The sequence below is a fragment of the Podospora bellae-mahoneyi genome, chromosome 5, assembly GCF_035222275.1.
Source record: "Podospora bellae-mahoneyi strain CBS 112042 chromosome 5, whole genome shotgun sequence".
Classification (NCBI taxonomy): domain Eukaryota; kingdom Fungi; phylum Ascomycota; class Sordariomycetes; order Sordariales; family Podosporaceae; genus Podospora; species Podospora bellae-mahoneyi.
The window spans coordinates 3,383,443-3,405,411 of record NC_085884.1 but is presented as its reverse complement, the minus strand read 5'-3'; the positions used below and the strand labels follow the sequence as shown (position 1 = coordinate 3,405,411).

The 21,969-nt window shown below is 52.3% G+C and overlaps 4 protein-coding genes across 4 annotated transcripts; 2 read left to right on the top strand and 2 right to left on the bottom strand.

Annotated features, from left to right (window-relative positions):
* Positions 1 to 243: 243 nt before the first annotated feature.
* Positions 244 to 6,581, bottom strand: QC761_508610 (uncharacterized protein). The gene is made up of 3 exons (XM_062880069.1): positions 3,956 to 6,581; positions 3,674 to 3,826; positions 244 to 3,512 (listed from the first exon to the last, which is right to left on the bottom strand). The coding sequence occupies exons 1-3, from the start codon at positions 3,967 to 3,969 to the stop codon at positions 1,289 to 1,291; spliced, it is 2,391 nt and encodes a 796-aa protein (XP_062731389.1). The 5' UTR covers positions 3,970 to 6,581; the 3' UTR covers positions 244 to 1,288.
* A 7,490-nt stretch (positions 6,582 to 14,071) lies between these two features.
* On the top strand, positions 14,072 to 16,393 carry QC761_508600 (uncharacterized protein; the record flags this gene model as incomplete). The annotated part of the gene is made up of 4 exons (XM_062880068.1): positions 14,072 to 14,895; positions 14,989 to 15,235; positions 15,290 to 15,979; positions 16,037 to 16,393. Exons 1-4 carry the CDS (start codon positions 14,777 to 14,779, stop codon positions 16,391 to 16,393), a joined length of 1,413 nt encoding a protein of 470 aa, XP_062731388.1. The 5' UTR covers positions 14,072 to 14,776.
* Positions 16,394 to 17,561: 1,168 nt separating this feature from the next.
* VPS74 (Vacuolar protein sorting-associated protein 74) lies at positions 17,562 to 20,123 on the top strand (the record flags this gene model as incomplete). Its single annotated transcript, XM_062880067.1, has 4 exons — positions 17,562 to 17,828; positions 17,905 to 18,151; positions 18,228 to 18,679; positions 18,742 to 20,123. The coding sequence occupies 4 exons, from the start codon at positions 17,562 to 17,564 to the stop codon at positions 18,829 to 18,831; spliced, it is 1,056 nt and encodes a 351-aa protein (XP_062731387.1). The 3' UTR covers positions 18,832 to 20,123.
* QC761_508580 (uncharacterized protein) lies at positions 19,578 to 21,852 on the bottom strand. Its single transcript, XM_062880066.1, has 3 exons — positions 21,671 to 21,852; positions 21,507 to 21,590; positions 19,578 to 21,428 (listed from the first exon to the last, which is right to left on the bottom strand). The coding sequence occupies exons 1-3, from the start codon at positions 21,689 to 21,691 to the stop codon at positions 19,965 to 19,967; spliced, it is 1,569 nt and encodes a 522-aa protein (XP_062731386.1). The 5' UTR covers positions 21,692 to 21,852; the 3' UTR covers positions 19,578 to 19,964.
* Between the last annotated feature and the right edge of the window lie 117 nt (positions 21,853 to 21,969).

Here is a 21,969-nt window from a genome sequence, read left to right as displayed (position 1 = left end):
TCAGCCAGTCATCCGGAGAGTTTGTTCCTTCCTTACCAGGGGTTGGGGTTGGGGTTGGGAAGGGGGGTGGAGGGGGTGGGGTGGCTTCATCGTTTTGTTTCCATATCTGTCCGTTTCGTGGTGAAAAAACATTGAACCTTACCTATTCCTAGCGTTCCTTACAACCGGCAGTCGCGGTAAGGTGGTTCTGTAATCTCCCAGGGTAGTGTCAACCCATTTTCCGCGCGCCTAGGGTAAGAGATTCTCCCCTTTCCGCCCCCTTGGTTCATGTCGGACGAAAACGTCTTCTCTCTCTCGCTCATTCAGGAACACCTCCCTGAATCCCTGTCTGCCAAACCCCAATAAATGTCAGTCTGAAACGGTCCCATTATCAAAACGGGTTGTCCTCCTTCCATTGGACCACAGGCCGCATATCGAAGCGCGTTTGCTATCCCATCCACTACCACTGACCTCGGTGAGCGCAGCGCGCGGGCGGCAGACAATGTCACCGTCTAATGTCAACATCAGTACCTCAGATCAAGCAAATCACAAAACAACCAATAGAACATCATGTAATATCATCCCAAAAAACAACAAAGATCTGCTTCTTCAATATGACGTGTGTGTGAGAGAGAGAGAGAGAGAGCAAACACATCCCTAGGTAATGTTGATGTTGAACCCCCAAAGTAGTCTCATTTCAAACCGTCCACTGTCTTTACATCCCGCAAAATCTACCTCCCCCGGCCCAAAAAAACTATAGACCAGTACATGTGGTACACAAAGTAGGTAAATACTATAGCCGCAAGTGAAGAATACTCAAATATGGCATGTATTGTGACACACCACATCCATCACTCACCCCAAGAAGTTTAAACCACTCAACAAAATCCCAAACCAAAACCCACAAAAAAGAAAAAGAAAAAACAGATGGCCATTGATCTCGGGCCCCTATATATCTCCTCCAATCAAATACACAAGAAGAAAAAAACACAAAAAAAAACAAAAAAGTTGGCCCCATCGAGGGACTTGGTATCTCAGAAGGAAAACAAAACTCGTTTCACAAACGCCAAAGCCAAGCACGATGGTTCCCATCTTTCCCCTTCCCCATATCATGCCTGCAATTTTGATGTTCAAAAAACAGATTGTGCCCGGTTCGAAAAAAGGCCGCGAACCTACAACTCCCCCGCCTTCTAGAACCAGCCCAATTCGATGTTTGTTTCTTGTTGCCTCGTTAAAACAGCCAAATCCATATTGCTCTCCTTGCGTGTTTCGTTACCGTAAGCGTGTGTGTCGTAGGCAAAAATGGCGCTTAATACCGCAATCGAAGCTCATAACCCCTCTGTGGCGCCGTGTTGTTGGATGGGGAAGGCATGTCAGACTCCCCAGGGGCGTCGACCGCCATTTCCCATTCGCGCTTGACACCAGAGCCGCCCGTCTCAATGACCTCCAGTGTCATGTCCTGGCCCTCGGGAATTTCGCGGATGACGTCGTCGTCCATCTCCACTTCGATGCCACGAGGCAAGACGTGTACTGTTCGGATCACCCTACCAACGTCAAAGTTGTACTTCACAGAGAGTCTTCCGACAAAATCGGAGAGCGTCCTTTGCATCAAGTAGACGGCACGGTGCAGTTCCTGACCAGAGGGCTCCGAGAAGTTTCGTCGCGCCACATAGAAACACGCGACAGGTTTGGGAGGGCGCTCCTGTGGTGGTCGGTAAGAAGAGTCAACGCCCAAGGCCTCAATCCACCCCGTGAGGTGACCAGCTTCGTCCACCTTCCTGACCTTGGTGGGCTGGTTGCCGCCCTGTGCGGAACCATCGGAACCAATCTGATAGTCTTGCCAGTTCGGCTTACCGGCTACAGAGGCCTGTGAATGAAGAGAAAGTGAGCTCGGTGATGGCGAGACCAGCGAAGATCCGGCCATGGAGCTACGTTCGCTTCTCCAAGCGGCCGGGTCCGTGTCCACCCTGGTGAGATCGATGGGCTCTCCGGGAAGCGACACCGGATGAAGATCAGGGTCGTCAATATCGTCACCCCGAAGATACAGGACACTCACGGGACGGGTGCTGGTAAACATGTCCTGGAGAGTCTGAAGCTTGAAGTGCAAATCTTCCTCAAGATTCGGTCTGCCACCGCCTCCAGCAGAGCTGGCTGAGGACATGGACCAGGTACGCTTGTGCTTCTGCACCTTGCCGGGTCTCTGGACTGCCGAGCTGCTCTTGGACTGCGCTGCGCTGGGTCTCTTGCGCTTGCCAAAATCCTTCATCCCACTCTCGGCCTGGGCGATCTGCTGCTTGAGCTTATCAATGGTTTTCCTGACGTGCGCAACATCATTGGAGAGTTTGCGCTCCGCTCCGTGGTCACGGAACAGCTTGACTTTGCAGTAGCAGATCTCAGCCTCAGGGGACGAAGGCGGTGGTGACTGGGAAGGATCCGATGGGAGGATGTGTGTCTTGGCACAGAGCCTCACAGGAATGCCCTTGACGCCCTTGGAATGGCTAAAGTCGGTGGAAAGGAAGTTGAAGCGGACAGCAATGTTGCACTCGACGGCGCCGTTGATGCCCGGAGTCCAAACCACGGAGAAGCCGTCAAATGAAGCAGTCTCCAGCTCGATACGGGCCCGTTTATCGTCGCCTTCTGAAGGCTGTCCAGCCTCAACGTACTCGACAGCTTGCAGCTTTCCTCCTCTCTGATGGGCCTCGTTCGTTCCGCGTCCCTCTTTCCACAAGCTCCAGCACACGCCCGGCTTTTGTCTCTGCTGCTCATCCTCAAAGGAGATTCTGACAAAGGTGCGGAAACGAGTACCAGGCGCCATGGGCATCGGTGGGTTGGTATCGACAATCGAGAGCGAATAGGCCTGACCCTTGTTGAGATATGTCACGGGAATCTCGTCGGCATGCTTGATCATGGCTGTTGGGGCATTCAAAGCAGTGTGGAAGCGGAACTTTTCCGCAGATGCCGGGAGTGGAACCGACATGGACATTCCAAACTGTCTTGTCTGGAAGGCAACCATGGGAGACTGGCCGTGGAATTTGCTGTCGATAGACACCATATGCTCATCTGCAGGGTCGGAATTCATGGGAGAGTCATCTTGGTCCATGGTCTCGTACCCGGTATCCTGGCGGAATATCGATGATGGGGCAAACGACGGTTGCGGAGGCTGATGCTGCATGAAAGGGTTGAACTGATGAAACTGCTGAGGATGGCCAAATCCATGGTGAAAGCCACCCACGTCCATTGCGGTAGTCCCGGAGTGAATAGCTCCATCTGAGGTCGGCAGGGACAACGGTGTCCCAAGCCCCATTCCCAGACCGAGGGTGGGTGTGTGGAGGTCGCCAGCGGTAGGATGGTAAAGTGTATTCGTGCCTCCTGGGGTAGGGGTATAGTAGCCGCCGGTTTGGTGGGTAAAGTTGGCAAAAGAAAACGAGCCCGGGTCTAGCAAGGACGGCGTGAATCTCCACGGCTCGTTGGCCGCTGCTGCCCGAGGAGTCGGGTCCTGGTCGCGAAAAGCCTCATGGCTTAGAGTTTGAGATCTGCCACGGCCGTGTTAGTCAAACGGTTGCTAACGGGGAGGCGCCAAGCCCTGACTCTCTGGAATCAGACGTTGACCCGGCGCCGAGTTTGGCTTTTTGGTAGACTTCTTCATACACACACACACACACACACGTGGGTTAACAGGAGAAAAAGAACATACGTTTCTTGCGCCGAAACAGCAATTGCGGGGTGGCCAGCGGTGGTGGTGCTGGCTGGCTGGGCTGCACCGGCTGATGAAGTTACAGCGGCAACCTCAGGGAACTGTTGTCTAAAATTGGCCAGCAGATCATCCCCAGGCTTCTGCGAACTCGTCCTAATGAGTGGAAATTCTCGTGTCAGCAAAAGTTCACGGGCCGAGGTCATAGTCGAGCGCGAGTTGCGCGGACCTCCTTTGGGCAGTCCGATCTTTTTTATTTTTTCGAACAGGGCTTCGGCGACTCACCTTTGTCGAAACATGTCTGCGACGAGGAGACACTGCACCGGTGGTAGCGACTGCGGGCAACAGCTCTTTGGTGGAGCGCTCTTTTATCTCGGTCAAGCGCACCGTGTTGTGAGATATATCGTGGGTCGTTGAAAGACAGCTTGAACGTGTGTGTACCGTTCGGTGAGTGGGCGAAAGCGACGGTGGGATGGTGGGGGAGGTGAGTAAAGCTCTGGCAGGTAGGGAACAAGCTACCTTATCGACGAGATCAGATGTTTCGAGGATGTGTATGCTCGCTCGACAAACGGAACGAGCTGTGGAAAAAGAAAAAAAAGCCAGCAAGCGAGGGAAAACGGCAAAGTTGCCAGGCAGAGGAGGGTAAGGTTATTACTGTCTGGTATTCGGAAGGTCCAGTAGGTCTTTCGGGTGCATGGACTGGACGAGAGGTGCGGCCGGCCTTGTATATACCGGCTGGTACAAGCTCAGCTAATAAGCGCGAAAGCACAGGCTCGTCTGTGGACCAGAGAAAAAAAAAAGATTGAAACTGAGGGAACTGAGGACTGATGAGGGATAGGCCTGAGTTCAGAGTTTTGACTGACAGGCCGAGGTGGAGGTGTGGCCGGGGCAAGAGGTACCTTGTTACCTTAGTTATGGATTAATGGAGATGGGGATGGGGGATGGGGGGAATGCGTGAAAAAGGTGGTGCGCTATAGGGTGGTCTAACTGGAAAGAGTAATCCAGTGTCAGAGTCGAAGGGGGGGTGGGCCCGGAAATGCTGGGCGATGTCGAGGTACATCCATGCATGGAGCGAGAGAGAGAGCAACAACGGGGCCGAGAGAACGAGAGGAGACTCACGATGCGGGAAATTTGTTTGCGAGAAGGGTACCGTACCGCTCGGGAGGGTCAGGTGGTTGCCACTGGAGCTGCAGCCGGTCGATGGCTGCAAGAATATTTTGGTTATCTTTATGTGGGAGAGCGGGAGACGACAGGCCATCAAGAAAGAACTAAAGAAACTGATGAGAGAGCGAGAGAGTGAGAGAGCGGCGCGGATGGAAGTACCCTCCATCTCAGCCTGACGCGGCCATCTCGTCTGGCATTTCTCATCAAGCACATGGAACACTTCTGTATGGGCATTGCGAATTGCATGTCGGGCACATCACACCTGGTGCGGGGTTTTCCCGTGCTTCTCCCGCAAAAAATGGCAAGGGTGTGTCTTTACTTGGTCGACACTTTTGATACATGGGTATCTCACCGCACAAAATAGTGGTGCAATAATTATTATCATGATTTGGCTGGTGAGAGGAGAGGAGAGGAGAGCTGCGGAGGGATGGGTGGTCGAGTCCTTCGCCATACCTTGTCCGCATTTCTCATTGTGACCAGGACCTCGACAACGGTGACAGCATGCAGCTAGAGAATATAATAAGATTGAAGGAGGGATGAATATACCGGTCTTGACCCACACCAGGGTGTGTCGCATCCGCCCATTAAACCATTTCGATGCAAGCGCGGGGAAGTTCACCCATCATCAAACAAAACCATAAACATGCATCATCCTCTGTGCCGCTGCCTGTTCATCTTCCTCATGCTGTCATATCATGAATCTCGACCGCAAACCCACGCGCAATCTCGTCGTGGTTTCAAGGTGAGTAAGGTAACAGATCGAGATCGAGGTAACGGGGCCCTCGGAATGGGAGATTGCCCGCGCCTCCGTCCACACCTGGCAGGAGCGGTTCGGCCGTCCGTTCTCAATTGAGGTTGTAAGACGGCAACCTTTTCCGAAAGTGTCAGGAGTTGGTTGTAGAGGAAATCCGATTGTCCAATGCCTCGCACCGCCGTTATACATATAGCACGGCTATTAAGGTAAATATCGTTGGGAAGGGGGTGCGTCGGGTAAAGTACAGCTACATTATCCAGGACTACCACAGACGACCGACTATACCCAGACACCCAGAGAGGAGATGTGGCTGTGCTCAGCCACTCGCCTCGAGCTTGCGAAGCCTGCGAAGCATCATCTATCTGTGCGGTCTAGAAGGAGAGGAGATCACTATGTTCTAGCCACAGTTGTCAATTGATAGATAGAAAACTAGGAAAAACTCCGTGCAGAGGAAAAGCAGTCATCCGTACGCAGGGAACTTTTGTCAGTGCTGAGCAATGCTGAGGAAAGGGGCTCACGGGCTCTGTCGTTGCCTTACATACAGCACCCAAGGTTCGCCACGAAAATGGCAACTTCGGTCGAACACCTCGCTCATGTCCTTCTGAAATTTTGATGGATTGTGTGAGTGCATGAGGGCGTGAGTGAGTGCCAAAACTCCCCCCCTCTCCACCCCACCCGAAGAAGCGGCAGAGACTCGTTGCGGTATGGGGTTCCGTCTTAGCCCTTGAGCGGGTGCAGGAATTGGCAGGGCTATCCTAGCCACACCGTTTCTATCCCGTGTGGCCGTCTCAAAGTTTTGGTGCCTGTCCACTGTTCAACGAAAGAGTCCGGCCTCACCTTCGATTGTTGTGTCCTCTAAGACATTTTGGTTATCATGGCTCCAGAACTACAGACACCTCTTGAAGAAGTCTCAGAATCGATATCTTTTGCGCTCAACCAAGACCCCTCTTTTTCGGGGTCTGGGGTCCTCCGGGGGGTGCTGGTGATGGTCGACTCGGCCGCGCATCAATGGCTGGCAGGGATCTGCATCCACATGCGCACTCAAAAACACTACGTTAAATTCTCACATTTATGACGTCAGTCACTATTCCGTTGTGTCTTGCTTGCCCAATTGATCTAGCACGCGAAAACATTCCACATATTAATATTTTCACAATCACGTTTGTTCGTCCTCATCGGCAGCAACACGACCAGGGATCGTCTTCACATGAGCCTTATAGCAGTAAATATCAGCAGACAATGACATGACAACACTTGGCCGGCTCGTTCTGTTCTTTTTGTGGTGGTATCAACCTGCCCGGCCCACAGCATAAACTCGTCCAATCTGAACAGGGACACCCGTGTCGGCTCGAGGCACGATTACGTCGATCTCAACTTCTTTTGGGCTCCCGAATCCCAAAGTTTCAGTATCGGCATTCTGGAAGTGTTCTGGTGGCAGAATGCTAGCAACACAATCTCTTTTCCCCCCTTCGCTTACGCCGTGTCACCGGCTCTTGAAGGGGAACCATATCCGTCCCGAGTCTGAAATGCCCACATACATGAACTGCGATGACATGTATGTATGTACAAAGGCGAGAAGCAGACACGAACACCCTTTGCGCATAAGGCTGAGTGAGTGTTTACATGTTGCCGAAAAGGGCTCGCCGTCCCCGGCGGCAACAGGTGAACCGACGGCGGGAGCAGCAGCCGTGACAACAAGGCCAAGCTCTTTTGACCTGCATCGCATGCAGTGCTACGCCCGGGTCCAGATCGAAAGCTGGCCAGAATCAGAGACTCCATACAGGATCTAACGGTCGTGTAGAAGAAAAATACCAGAGCGGTGGAATGCTCGCTCTCAGGGCCGGAATGGATGAACTCACAGCCACAGCCACAGCGTCCCAAACACATGTTTTTCTCATCACGATCGACCCGCTGCGTTCACGGGCTCGATCTCCCGATCTGCAAGGGGTTCTCGGGATTCAGTGCTACGATTCGGTATCATTGCTCTTCCAAAGCCGGCAGAATATCAGCACTGCTGCAAAAAGGGTCGTGAAGGGGGCGCAAGACCCTGAGATCTATCTCTACATACGATCTATTATTATACACCCATACATACATACATACATACATACATACATACATCTACAAAACTATCTCTATGCAGCAGTGAGCTACACTACGTCTGTGTTCCCCAATACAACAGGCTGCATACGGTTGGTTCTATTCTATATGTGATCGTGAGCACGTGCTCACTGTCATTGATGCTGATATAGCCTCTACACCGTGTTTGCATATCTGCTTGACACACTGCCGACTTGGCTAAAGGCACACCATTGTTTAGCATCCCTGGGATACCCTCCTCTCGTTGCGAAGCGTGCGAAGCTATTCCCAGCACCTGGTGGACCCAGCATTTGACACTGGACTAACATGACGTCATGGCTCCATCCAGTCCGGAGCGTTTCAAAAAAGAAAAAAAAGAGGGGGGTTTTGTCGCGGGAGAGGAGCCGCCCCCCGGAGCTATTGCTCACTGTCAGGTGGTCAGTGCCCCAGTAGTGGAGGTTCTACGTGGCATATCGGGCCCCCAATTTTCATCAATAGAAGCATTTTTGTCGCAAACTTCACCGCTTCAGAACAAATCACAAGATTGATGATACCAGCAGTAAAGCCAGCAAGCACCGAATCAGAGGCGGCCAAATTGATAACCACCATCAGATCATTGCCTATCATGGGGTAAAATCGAGAGGGTGGGCGATCAACTCTGCCGCGTGTTCACAGAAACACCCGCTGTGTGTGATTCGCCGACGAGCAGTCGGTCCTGCAGCCGAGACGGTCCTCCTGCGGCCCCTACGTCATTCTGGCATGTCACCTCTGCATTTTGTCCATATCGGATTGTTGCCGAAATCCCATTGCTTTCTCTCTTTCGTAGTCTCCATCACTGATGAAGAAGGTGGTGTGTGTTTGCGACGAGGCTGGGCGTCCTTCTTCGTCTCGACCCAACCCCCAGCCGTTCCAGCCGTCCATCCCTCCCCCCGCCCTTCATTCCCGCTTCAGAACTTGTCGGAGCGAACACCGTTTATTTCTCGGTTAGTGGGGGGAGGTCGTTGGGTCAGGCTCCATATCAGACGTAAAATGACGTCAGCGTTGAACCTGTCAAGGGTGGGCACGGGCCCTTTCTTTCTTCCCCCATCTGTCCGTGCGCTTCTTTTCTGACAAGCGCGGTGGAGCCTCGAGTTGACGCGAGCAAGGGGCTGCTTGAACGACACACACCTCCAACAGATCGGACAAACACGAGATGATCGGCTTTTTTTTTGTTTTGTGTATAAAATATTTCCCAATGGGACCCTAAACACCCTGAATTGCCGGCTGACTCCGAGGAGGGGGATTCACCGACACAGGCGGGGTCCGGAAATCGCGAGGAAACCCGTTGATGATCTTTTTTGCTCCACGGAGTCAAATCCGGCAGTTCCCAGTGGTTGGAGACGAGCTTTTTACCTAGGTATGCAGTGCTACGATATTACTGCACACCACATTTCTTTCTCACGGTTGCTTATACGGCGGATATTGCTTGCTTTGCTTTCCTCCACTGGGGGGGATGCCCGTTTGTGTGTGTGTGTGTGGTGAGGATAATGCACAGTGCTACAGAACCCGGAGTACATGCCGCAGTGTGGTGCTTAATCCACTGGCGATATCAAAACACACACATACCGATTATACATACTACTTCCACTTTCTCACCGACTTCGGGGTTAAAGCGGGAAAAAGACTTGGCTGACATAATCGATATTCACAGAGGACATTTTTTGAAGCTAATCTTGCGAGAGAGGGACAGCATTCGGAGTCTGGGGGGTGGGCCCCGTGGATTGTGGCATCGTCTGTTTTTTATTTCATCTTCGGTGTTGTTTGTTTGAGAACCCCGGTCTCGGTAGCGGGTGGACGATGGATGGGCTGCAATGCGGATGGCGTACATGGTATATGTAGGTGGGTGGTGGAGGTAGAGGAACGGGTAAATGTTGGGGTCCATCCCGAGTGCCCTGGGTCGTTGTTGTGGAAGGGGAGGAGGGTCACAATATTGACTGAGGGGACTGGATTCGATTCAGGGGCTGCTGCACTACTCCAGTGAGGTGTTGCAAGAGCTAAGAGAGATGACGGATACTGGCTGGCTACCTTGCCTGAGTAAGAGATGTAAACTCGAGGGGCGATTGCGCGAGGTAGAGAATGGGCACTAGAGGCATTTTTCGCGTCATACCTAAGTAGGTACGGGTGGTAAGAATGGTTGTCGTTTCATTGGTAGACAATAGAGATGACTCTATCTTCAATGACCGCTTCACCTCACAGTCTTGAGACCAGAGACATGACCATGGCCGTCTTCTATTAAATGGCAACTATGACCATTCCAGAAGACCATACTTTAGGGGTCTCACACCACAGTGCCAGCAACCAGGATACACTGCTGTGTTCTCTAAAGTTGGATGAATGATGGTTTCTCTGGTGGGCCAATCCTTTCCCTGTCTGGGTTTGGTTTGCTGCTGCCGTCAACCGTCAACGTTCTCTCTGCCCTACCGTCGCCGTTGCAGCGCTTTTTTTACCCCGCGGCGGGCGGCATGCCTGAACGCTGATCACCTCCCTACCTCGCCGCTTCCACCCCCGGTTCGTTGCGTGGTCTTTGGGTGGTGTGGAAAACGGTTGTCAGGGCGGGCGTGGTTTCCACGTTGGCCTAACGAACGTCCTTGCAGCAAACATGATGAACACTCAACCAGTACATTTTGTTGGCAGAAAACGAGAAACGCTCTTGTCACTCTCCTTCTCAACGGCGCTGAGAAGAGAGCGCTTTCCCTGTCGGGCTAGTAAACGGGTGACAACATCTCCACATTGCAAGCACCTACCCTTGCCATCAACTAAGGGAAAGCCCTTCTCGAGCAATAACTTGAAGTTGTAGTTTGATACAACGATAGAAGGTAAACACGAGAAAAGCACATCTCGTGAAGTTTTCTAAACACAGGGAGGTTAGGTGGGATGGTACGATTTTCACCAACCTAGGGAAGTAGTGCGATCTCTTCACATTGATCCCAGTAACAAGACTCTTGGTTGGGTTCAAGTATTCTGTCACAAATCCGGGGGGTGTCTGGCTATCAACACTTTCACAAAAGGTCAAAACGTGTTTTTGATAATCATGTATATACTAGAAGGGGTGATGCAGCCCAAGGCGACGTCGAAAGTGTTATTTATAAAAGATCATCACCAGAACTTACCTCCTTATCTACCTGTTGGTAAGCCGCACTTATGCAGCCCGAGATTGGTGAGAGAATGGGATGATGGGAGCGACCGGGGACATGGGAAAGTTGAAAAATGGCATGACAATGATGGGATTGCTCGGGGACGACTGCCTTTGTGGTAAACCGTGGGGTCGTGCTAGGACTGCCGATCACCGCCGGCATGCCACGCGGGACCCAACAAGCAGTTGTGCAAATCCAACACCGACTCTGCTCACTTGACGGCGCGGTAACCACCTATTCTTGGCCCAAACAAATCAACGAAAGTTTAGCAAGTACTCTGAAGCACTGAGGAGTGTACTGTCTAAATCCCATTCAGCAGATATTAAAAGCGGTGATAGTATGGCCGTTTGAAGTGGTATAAGCACAACTTGCTTTTTTGGACCCACATGCGTGCCTATCGTCGTGGTTTTCCAGAACGGGGGAGAAGGAAGCTGATCGATGATGGGTGATCAATACCTGCCTCGTCCCTGCGTGGGGATACATGCACCTGCCATGCCTCAACACCGGGGTGTGGCTGGTGGTTGAGGGGTTGCAGTTAACGGGTGTTTATGCTGCAGGAGAAGGGGAGGGGGCTTGCCTTTGCATTTACTCGTACCAGAGAGGGGTGATATGAAGCCCTGGCTCGGTTATGTTAAATATTACATGCTTGCTGGTGCGTTGATCCTTCTCTTCTGGAAACAGAGACACTGGGTCTTCTACTGTGCAGGTAGGTGATATTTCCAATCTCGTACTATGGAGTCCGTGGTTACTGATGGGCGGCGTTCGTTGTGAGTGTTCATTTTCCGAGAGTGGCTGAGCAGCGGTTGGAGTTGTAATCTCTCTGTAAATTCTTGCTGTCCCTATATATCGTGCTTTGATGAGAGTTGTTGAGAACGGGTGATCAGCTTGTAATGAGAATATTGCAAGAATGATTCGAAAACTAACCACTCCAGAGGGAAAGTGGTGTCTTTCTATACGCCCTCCCGACACCATGTGGTGTCTGTATTACAGCGGTGATCGACCGAGGGGCAGTCCAACATCGGCACTCGGTGACCACCCCAGAGTTAATGATCGGCAGTTCAAGTGCCCCATTCCCAAACTCGCTACCCAGACAAACTGAACTGGTCGACCGGCGTTAAGACAGCGCACCCGTTCTCGTATTAGATAGCCGAAGAAGAGAGGAAAATCTTTATTTTTATGTTTCCTGTTGGCAGGAGACTGCAGGTGATCTTCGTCTTTTAACGAGTCCGACCTGAAGGTGGTTGCGTAAGGTACGGATCTGGCGGGCTTCGGGTACGTTGATCATGGAACGGCAGGTGGGAACTGGGTTTAAACTCGGGCCGATACTGCGGAACGGGGCCGTTGGGGAAGCCGGGAGATGGGATGTGGGACTAAAGGATGGGATTTCGGAATGGAGCTTTGAGGGAGGAGGGCACCGAGGGGTGTCATGCAAGTGATCGGTCGGTTTTGGTCCCTTGCTTCCGGCATGTGCGGAAGGGGAAGCTTATCAGGGAGGGTCCGTCAGCAAAAGGGTGTCGCATGGGGGGGCGTCTTCTGGGAGTACGGCATGGAATGGCATTGCATGTGCCGTGGGCGGGGGATACAACATTTTTGCCTGTAGTCGGTATGCGTGATGGCGCATATTGGGAGGAGAGGGTGTGGTGTAGATGAGTAGAGGTGAGGATGGCATTGGTGGTCGTGACAAGCTTCACCTCGACATATCTTAAAAAATGACTTTGTTATTCGGTGATGCGAGGAAGCGGCATCTTGAAGGAAGACATCAAATATTTGCCAGATGGAAAGTTTCGCTCTTGTCTCCCTGTATATTTACCCATATATACCTTGGATATATAAATCTGTGTTTGGGAATTCCGAGCTCCGTCCTTGAAGATTCTCGAGTAATAGCAGCATGAGGGCAAATCAGCGAAGGAAATTTGTTGGTCGGCCCTAAAAATGACAAAGAAAACAATTTCAGAGTTACCTGGCTATCCGCAGAGAGCTACATTTATCTCATCTTTCAAGCCATAGGCCTGAAAAGGTAAGGTGTTTATGTAGTCAGCTACCCTAAGAAGATGCTTCGAAGGTTAGGTCTTGAAACATGCTCAAAGGCCTGAACAATATCTTTGTAACTCGTTTACAAGCCATCTCCTCGATCAGAGTAGGGAGGCTACATGAGATATCTACCTAGCCCCAAAAAAAACCGCGTTTCGAATTGCAGTCTCCAAAGTATATTGCTGAAGGTAAGCGGTCAGTTATATAGTTTATGGGAGAGAGTAGTGAATTCCGTAGTTCAGTTTAGTATAAGCTAGCTGTAGATTATTCTAGGTATAAGAGTTGGCAACCGTAGATTTCCATCTATGGTCTGGTCGATATTGGAGAGGAAGGGACAATGGTATTTCTATCAAAAAGAGGACAGGACAGTCACACCTGTCTGATCGTCAAAGAGGATATTGTGGCTGAAGACAGAATCTGCACATGTAATGCGTCAAGGCTCTTCTGGCTACACAGGGCTGGCTGGCGACCATTCGGAGCAATAAATCAAGCCCCGCTATACTGAATATATTTGATATTCAGCGGATCTCGACTGTCTGCACCAGGTCATCGAGGTTTTGAAGATGGGTCAGGGGCTCCAGGTACCTCGGGTGCTTACTCGTGGTTCAGAGGACTTTGGAAGACATCTCTGAGAACGAGGACAGTTGTTGCTAGATACGTTACTTCAGACATTTTATTACTTGCTTGAAGAAGTTCTTGGACTCATAGGGAATCTGCTTCGTAAATGGTCAGCCGTGGTGTCAGACGGAACTAAACTAGGCCATCAGAGAAGCGACCTTCCTTGTAAGACGGTGTTGATGTAGCTCGCAATGGCTCCCATGAGCAGCGGGTTGTTGTATCGTTGAATGGTCCATTCAGAAGTCAAAATATTGTCGTTGGATCTGGCTGAGCATCGTGTTGAAGGCTTGAGTGTGGTCGCATAGCTGAGCGTTGAGTAGTAACGGCCGGAGGAAAGAGAACACAGCTCATGTACATCTTCATATTGTCGCAGGCCAACAGCCATACAAAAGTCGGTACCTTTTCTTCGTTGCAGCAGGATCCCGCACCTATCTGTGTAACCGTGAGGTCGTGTTCTACCAGCTGGACCCCTGGTATTGAAGGTCGGATGAGTCTCAGCTATGTCCAAAATAATTCACCAGCTCTTCCTTGCTCCCACGTTCCCCAACCACTCGCCAAGAGAGCGTCAGAAGGGTCTAGATAGATGGCGCAAGGCGGCATCACCGTGTTATCTGAACACTGTCGAGGTAGTCATTAGCATCTTGGTGACGCCCGTGGTTCAAACCCTGGGCTCTGATTGGCTGGAAAGCTCCCATTTCTAGGTAACCGACCGAGGCCTTGGGGTTTCACTCGAGGGGTTCGGTTGGAATTGAACCTGCATGTTTCTGGGTGGCCTCTTGACCTTTATCTGCCCCCTCTTCCCAGCCCGCTGGTCCGCTGGTCCTGAGGAAGGCCATAGCTGAAAAGATTCGAGCAAGGACCGCCTGGTGAACGGGCATGGAACAGCATAAAGACAAACGTTGGCCGCAACTTTAAAACACATTAAAAAGCTGGAAGGCGGTTTTGCCCCGCATCGAAATTCCTTATCAGCAGTGCTCCTGGCCCCCAGCTTATCACCGCGAAGTGGCGCCCGGCCTTCCGCATTGGCTGACTCGGCGGATCCCCCAGCAACGCTAGCCCACCGCCCACCGGGTGCATCACTAGCCTGGCCCTTTGAACCTCGAATTCTACCCTAAAACAATCTTCGAACGAACTTGGCTCGCTTTGCCCTCCACCAAATCCCAAACACCGTTGACACTTGCTCGACCCATCATCGAAGAGTCCCTGGATAACCTACCGTCCCTTCATCGAACCGCGCGCGCTGTGTGGAGGAAGGTCTAGGGATTGAACAGTGATAGCATCTACATCATGTCTGGCTGGTTCTCGTCCGCTCCGTCTTCGGCGGCGACACCTGCCGATGCCAACGCCGGTGAGGACCATGTGAGCGACGGATCGAAGCTCAAGACCTTTATTGGCATTTTGAAGAAGTGAGTATGAAACATGGGCTGTGTCGATATGGAACTTGGAGAGTCCCAAGACCGGCGGTGACATTTGGCTCACACCACACACACCTTCAACAGGTTTATCGGCGTGTCTGATCTCGCTGCCGTTCGATTCTCGCTGCCCTCCCAGCTTCTCGAGCCTACACCAAACCTTGAATACTGGAACTACCTCGATTGCCCGAGTGCTTTCGCCGCGATTGGAACCGCCGATGAGCCTGTAGATCGCATGCTCGAGGTGTTACGATTCTGGTTCACCAAGGATTTGAAATATGCCAAGGGGAAGCCGTGCAAGCCCTACAACTCTTGCTTGGGCGAGTTCTTTCGCGTAGGTTGACTTTGATGTTGGGAGAGATCGTGAACTTTTGCTGATAGGTGGCAGTGTAACTGGGAAACTGAGGATGATGCTCCGAGAATCGACACTTCGGCACTCAGAAAGAGTCCACCAGGGAGTAGCTCTTCTAGTATGAAGTCTGCCAAGTCTGCCATCCCGGCAGGGCTTGGCTCCAGCGACCCTCGGGCAGCCTCCACCGTATCAGTCACTCAGTCGGCAGCCAACCCTACAAAGCCAGTGAGGATTTCCTACCTGACAGAGCAGACCTCTCATCACCCTCCAGTCAGCGCTTTCTACATTGATTGCCCCGAAAAGGGCCTTCATGCAAAGGGCTTCGACCAGATTACAGCCAAGTTCACCGGTACCTCCATCAAGGTTATGCCCGGCGAGCACAATCTGGGTATCTTCATCACGGTGGACCGCCGAGATCATGAAACATACCAGCTCACCCACCCGGCCGCTCATCTGGGCGGTATTCTGACGGGCGCTTTGAGCGTGAGTGTTGGTGATATGTGCTACATCACATGCCCTGAGACCAAGCTCAAGGCCATCCTCCGATACTATAATGACGGCTGGCTTGGCCGGACAACCAACAAAATGGAGGGCATCATCTTCCGCTATGATCCTGAAAACGACAACAAGACTCAAATAAAGGACGTACCGGTAGAGGATATCCTCATTCGTCTTGGAGGCGCGTGGAAAGAAAAGATTGTTTTTACTGTTGGAAACAAGCCTCTGGTGAGTATTTGCATACATGGCACAAACTGGGTTTTTGGGAGACTAACACGCAACTAGGAATCCCACCCTCCAGAGCGGCAGATTACCATCATTGATGTTGCTCCATTGAGTGTGGCGCCAAAGGTCCTCCCGCCTGTTGAGAAGCAGCTCCCCAACGAGTCTCTTCAGCTTTGGAGTGAAGTCACCAAGGCGATTCATGCCAAGCAATTTGGCAAGGCTACAACAGTCAAACAGGAGCTTGAGGAGGCCCAACGTGAGAAGGCTCGGGAGCGAGAGAAGAAGGGAGAGACCTGGACGCCGGTATTCTTTGAGCAGGCTACCGATAAGGCCGGTAAGCCTTCGCTCACAGAAAAGGGCAGAGAGGTGCTGAGGCGGGCCCAAGCTGGCAACTGGGACATGGATGGCATTCTTTAATGATGGGGCAGGAATGGGAATGATACATGATAGCGTAACCACACAGGGAGCAACACTCGTTCACTTGCATAGCTGATTTTTTGGGACTGGCGGACGGGGCCAGGGCGTTTCTACAGTGGGCATGATGGGGGATGGGGGATGGGGAAGACAGAGGACAGATGGGGGATGATATAAGGGGCCATATACATGCATACAACTTTGGAGGCGCATTGGGAACATCTACAGTAGAGCACTTTGGAATTATACTTTTTTCTTCGTATTCGTCGCGCCAAACCCGAACCCTAACCCTAGCTACACCTTGGCGCCAGGCATCAACTTGCGGCACAGCCCACGTCACAAAGACCATGCAGTGCAGCAGCGCACGGAGCGCATTGGAGCTCGTGAGGCTGACAGGCCACCTGTTATCGTTATCGGCCAGGCGTCCTAAGCCCCTTTTGCCAGTTGCTGAGCCTGAGGGGAAAAGGCAGCTGCAGCAAAAAGGGAGGAGAACACAAATCTGGGAGCCATCTGACAAGATTGCCCTCGAGACACAAGGGATATTCGTATTGCTCGAGTTTCTTGATCACAAAAAGACCGACTCGGTCCAAAGATATTTTGATTCTCAAGAAGACGAATTGGACCCTTCCCCCCCTTCAAGCCTGGCGCAACCCTGCCAAGCAAGCTCGCTGCGCGATTCCAAGAAAGCCAAACCAGGAGCCGTTCCGCTTTCTCGTCCCAGAGCTTCCCGACCGAGAGAGAGAGAGAGACGCGCGGAAACGACCGCCCGCTTGTTCCATTGATCGGCTCGACCACCACCGCACCGACGAGGACAACGACGACATTGATACATTGGTCTCCATTCTCTTCCAGTCTCAAAACGGGGCGGTAATTCTGATAGCTAGAAAGCTTTCTACGAAGACCCAATCAGCAACCGAGTAAACCAATCGCGAATTTCACTCTCGGACCAATCTAGGCCTCCCCTCCTCCCCATTTACATTACACTACACTACCCACCCAACGCCTCCGGAGCAACGAAAGCAAAGCGGTCGAATTTCTTTTTCTTCCACAGGAGAAGATCAACAACAGTCTCACACGGCCGACGAACCACCGATCCACATACATTCTACAAATACTACGTAGCATAGACAGACAAAACGAAACACCCTTCCCCCCCCCCCTTAAAAAAAAAATGTCAACCACATCAGGCCTAACGCGCCGGAGAGGCGGCCCCCCCGCCGGAGCCGGTGCCACGGGCGGCGCATCCACCCCGACAGAAGACAGCGGCCGCAACTCGTCGGGCGGCGGCGGCGGCCCAGAAACTTCCTACGAGTCGGGGGAGAACGGTCACCGGATTGCGTTTGACCCCCGCGACATCTCGGAGAGCGCCGAGAGGTCGAAGCAGCCCAAGTTGACGCTGATGGAGGAGGTGTTGCTGCTTGGGTTGAAGGATAAGCAGGTATGTTTTCCCCCTCCCCCCCAATAACAAAGCAGTGGTGGTGGGTGGTTGACTGATTTGTCGTCGGGTGTGGTAGGGTTACCTCTCCTTCTGGAACGACAACATCTCGTACGCCCTCCGCGGCTGCATCGTCCTCGAGCTTGCCTTTCGCGGGAGGATCTCGATGCAAAAGAACCCTTCGAGGAGGAACCTCCCGCTGCCGGACAGGGTGATTGAGGTGGTGGATGACACGTTGACGGGGGAGGTGCTGCTGGACGAGGCGCTCAAGATGATGAAGAGCAGCGAGAAGATGAGCGTGAGCAGTTGGATTGACCTCATGTCTGGTAAATTTTACATCCCCCTTTCTTTCTTTCTTTCTCCCTTTTTGTCACGAATACTAACAACAACCGCCACAAAAAGGCGAAACATGGAACCTAATGAAAATCGGCTATCAACTCAAACAAGTCCGCGAGCGGCTCGCCAAGGGCCTCGTGGACAAGGGCATCCTCCGCACCGAAAAGCGCAACTTTTTGCTGTTTGACATGGCGACCCACCCCGTCGTGGACGGGGGCGCCAAGGAGGAGATTCGCAGGCGGGTGCGCAACGTGTTGACGCAGCGGACGGTGGTGCTGAACAATTCGCAGTGGCTGCCGGAGGGGCTGGAATTCAGGTACTTGAGGACGGTGGCGATGGTGTGCGCGGCGTATGCGGCGAACGTGCTGGAGAACGCGCTGAGCACGCTGGGGCACGAGGCGAGGGAGAAGGCGTTTAACCAGACGGATGAGCTGCTGGCCGAGTACAGCCAGTGGCCGTTTGGGAGGGGGGCGGTGAGGAATGATATTGGGGAGAATCTGCCGGGGGTTATTACGGAGGTGAGTACACTGGGGTGAGGGGGGAGATTGGGGGGATGATATGCTGACAGGGTTTACAATAGGAAGTAAACAAGGCAAAGGACAAGGAGCTGCAGCTCGAGGTTGTGGCGGCTTGTTTGTGCGTTTTTACGAGGTTGGATTCGCTGCTTTAGTTTGTTGGTTTGGTGGGAGCCTTGGGCTGTGAGAACAACGACAATAGCATCCAGCATTCGACATGTGGAAATTCAACACGCAGCGATGCGGTCGACGATGACGGTTACCAAAGCTGGACCGCTGGGGCTGGGTAGAAATCTGGAATCTGGAAACGGGCAGGGAAGCAAGGGGGGGCAGGCTACAAAAACATTGGGTCTGGATGGTGGATGGAGATATTTAGCTGGGGAAGAAGGGGGAAGGGGGTGGAGGGGGACAAATTACCATGTCAAACGATACGTAATGTAAGGGGTGGTGGGACGGTAGGTGGCAGACAGACAGACAACAAGCAGAAAAGGGGCAGGCAGGCAGGAAAGCGCTTTTTTATTTTTTATTTATTTTAGAATTCTGTTTGTTTGGTTTGGACTGCTGCCGTGGGCTATACCACCTTTTTATTTTTTCTCTTCTTTACTTTAAAGTTTAGGTTTTTGTATGTTTTTTTTATACTATTGAATGCTGCTCTTTTTTTTTCTGGGTTGTTTGCAATGCGCTGGAAAACAAGACGGAAATGAAACTGGTCTGGCTGGGTGGAGGCTGGTAGGTAGGTAAGGTAGGTTGGTAGGTTGTAGTTGGCTTTGGTAGGGAGCAAAAATTGGAGTTTTTCATGTTTGTTTGTTTTGTTCCAAAGGTTGTCAGGATATGTATGGTATGGTCTGTCTGTTTAGTTTCTTTTTAATTAACGTTTTTTTTTTATAAAAAAAAACAGACTTGACCTGGACATTGACTGGGGAATTCCAAAGGAGAGTTATATCATTCTTTTCCTTTTTGCCTGCCTACACGCCTGTTTCCGAGGATATATATCAACAACGCCAGCCGACCGGACAAGTGTGTTTTTCTCGCTCCCCTTTCCACTTTTCACCTCCTTCCCCTTCACCTATACCCATGTTTGATGCCACTCAAACAATGCAAGCAGAAAAGCCCCAACAGCGGAACAGGACAGAGAAGAACCAAAAAGAGCATATATACATAAGCAACCCCCAGACGCCCAAACCAAAAACAAAAACAGCCGAATTCCCCCCAAGAAAAAACACACAAACCCGCTTGTTTTGATCCCTGCTGCTGCACCCCAACATCGCCCAGCCCTGCAGAACCCCTCCTACTTCCCCTCAAACCCCGGTCTCCCCCCCTTCTTCTTAGTCTGCACCCCCTTCCCCTTCTTCCCCTTCCCCTTCCCCCTCCTATTCGCCATCTTCTCATCCTTCCTCTTCTGCAAATTCTCCTCCCTCTTCTTCTGCCTGTCATGAATGCTCTTCTGCACCCCCTCCTTCCTCTCCTTCCACTCCTTCTCGCTCTTCTTCTTTCCCTTCTCCTTCCGCTTGATCGCCTTCTTGAGCAGCGCCTCATTGTCAATCACCTTCTCCCCCTCCGCCCTCTTCCTCGCCGCCAGCCAAGCCTCCTGCTCAATCACCTGCTTCTGCTTCTCCTCCGGCAAGTTGGCGATCCTCTTCTTCTGGTTCTCCAGCTTCAAAAGCGCAGTCTTCGGGTCCGAGGGGCCCTTCTTCTTGGCGGAGCCGGGTGTCTTTTCGTAGGCGGCGTCGTGAGAGAGCTGAGTGCCGTCCGAGAAGCGAAGGCGGCCAAAGGCAAAGTTTGTCTCGACATTGTCGTCTTCTTGGAGGAACGAGGACAACGCGGGCGAGTCCCGGGCTGTGGCGAGGGCAGCTTCCCTCTTCTTTTCCTCCTCAATCTTGGCCTGCTTGCGCATCTCGTTCTTGCGCTCCTTACGCTTGAGCGCGAGTTTTCTCCGCGCTTCGAGGAGGTCTTCCTTGTTCTTGATCGCATTTCCTTCCGAGTCGGCCGCCTTGCGCGCGATCTTCAGGCTGAGGAGCTTGGCGTTGAGCTTCTCCTTAAGTTTCGCAATGTTTTCCGGGTTAGCTGGAGTTTTGAGACCCTTTGGCCTTTCGGACGGTGGAACGGCCGAGGAGATGGAAGTCGTGCTGCTAGCGGCTAAAGAGTCGGTTCTGGCGGCATCGGACGCCGGGGTATCTCTCGTGGTTTCTGACGTGTTGTCGTCCTCCTTTGTGACCAGACCAGAAACATCAATAGGAACCATTTCGTCATCCTCGCCATCGCTGTCGGGGGCTTCGGTAGATTCCCGAACAGCGGGCTCCTCATCCCTCTTGGTAGCAGCCTTGCTTGGTGCAGCCACTTCCATCTTTAACCTCTTGGCCTCCTCCTTCTTTTGCTTCTTCGCAGACTTCTTGGATTCCTTCGCGACCGCATCTTTGCTAGGGGTTTTCCCGACGGCTGGCTCCTCAGCGACGACCTTTTGCTTCTTGACAGGCGACTCCTTCTCTTCCTCCTTGGCGGCGGGTATATCCTTTCTCTTCAACCCCTCGAGCGGCTTCTCTTTCTCGATACCCTCAATCTCAAAGTCGTCGTCCTCGTCGTTGGAGTTGTGGCTATCTTCCTCATCCTCGAGCTCCTTCAGCTTGCGCTTGTTGCGCGCCTTCTCCTCCATGAGATCCTTGGCGTTCCGGTGACGTTCACTGTCGGGGTCCAACTTGTTGCGCTTGGCGGCCCGGGCTTCCTCCTTGGTCTGCTTCTTCTTCTTCCACTGATCCTGTTGCGCGGGAGAAGACGCAGGTCAGCTCGGCTCAGGGCAGGAAATAGATCAAGACAAGAAAGGGAGGCCACGTACACTGGTATCCTCCCCATAGTACAGTGTTCCGGGGATGAGCGACAACAAGCTGTTGAAGGCCTGGGAGTTGCCGCGGAGACGCTCCTAGAGAGAGAAAGAGAAGGGGGTTAGAGATAGATTCGCGGGCTTGGCCCCAACTGGTCCGTGGTAGGTGCTTTGCGTACCTGCAATTCTTCGTCCGCCATCTTTTCTTGCGCGGTGGATTTATTGACAGTGACAGTGGCGATAGCGCGGGGAGAGTCGGGGTCAGGAAATCCCAGCAGATGAATTGTCTGCGGGGGCAGTCGTTGTTGCAAGGCGGCTCGTGGGAAAAATGGGTGAAGTGGGCAGTCTGGGGAGATTTTTATCGCCGTTGATTTTTTTGGGTCAATGTGGAGCTCCCGTCCCTTCCCCACATTTCGTGCAGATGTTCTGCCGGGCGGTGAATATTCGCGTCTTGGCATTGGGTGAGAGCCTCATCTCA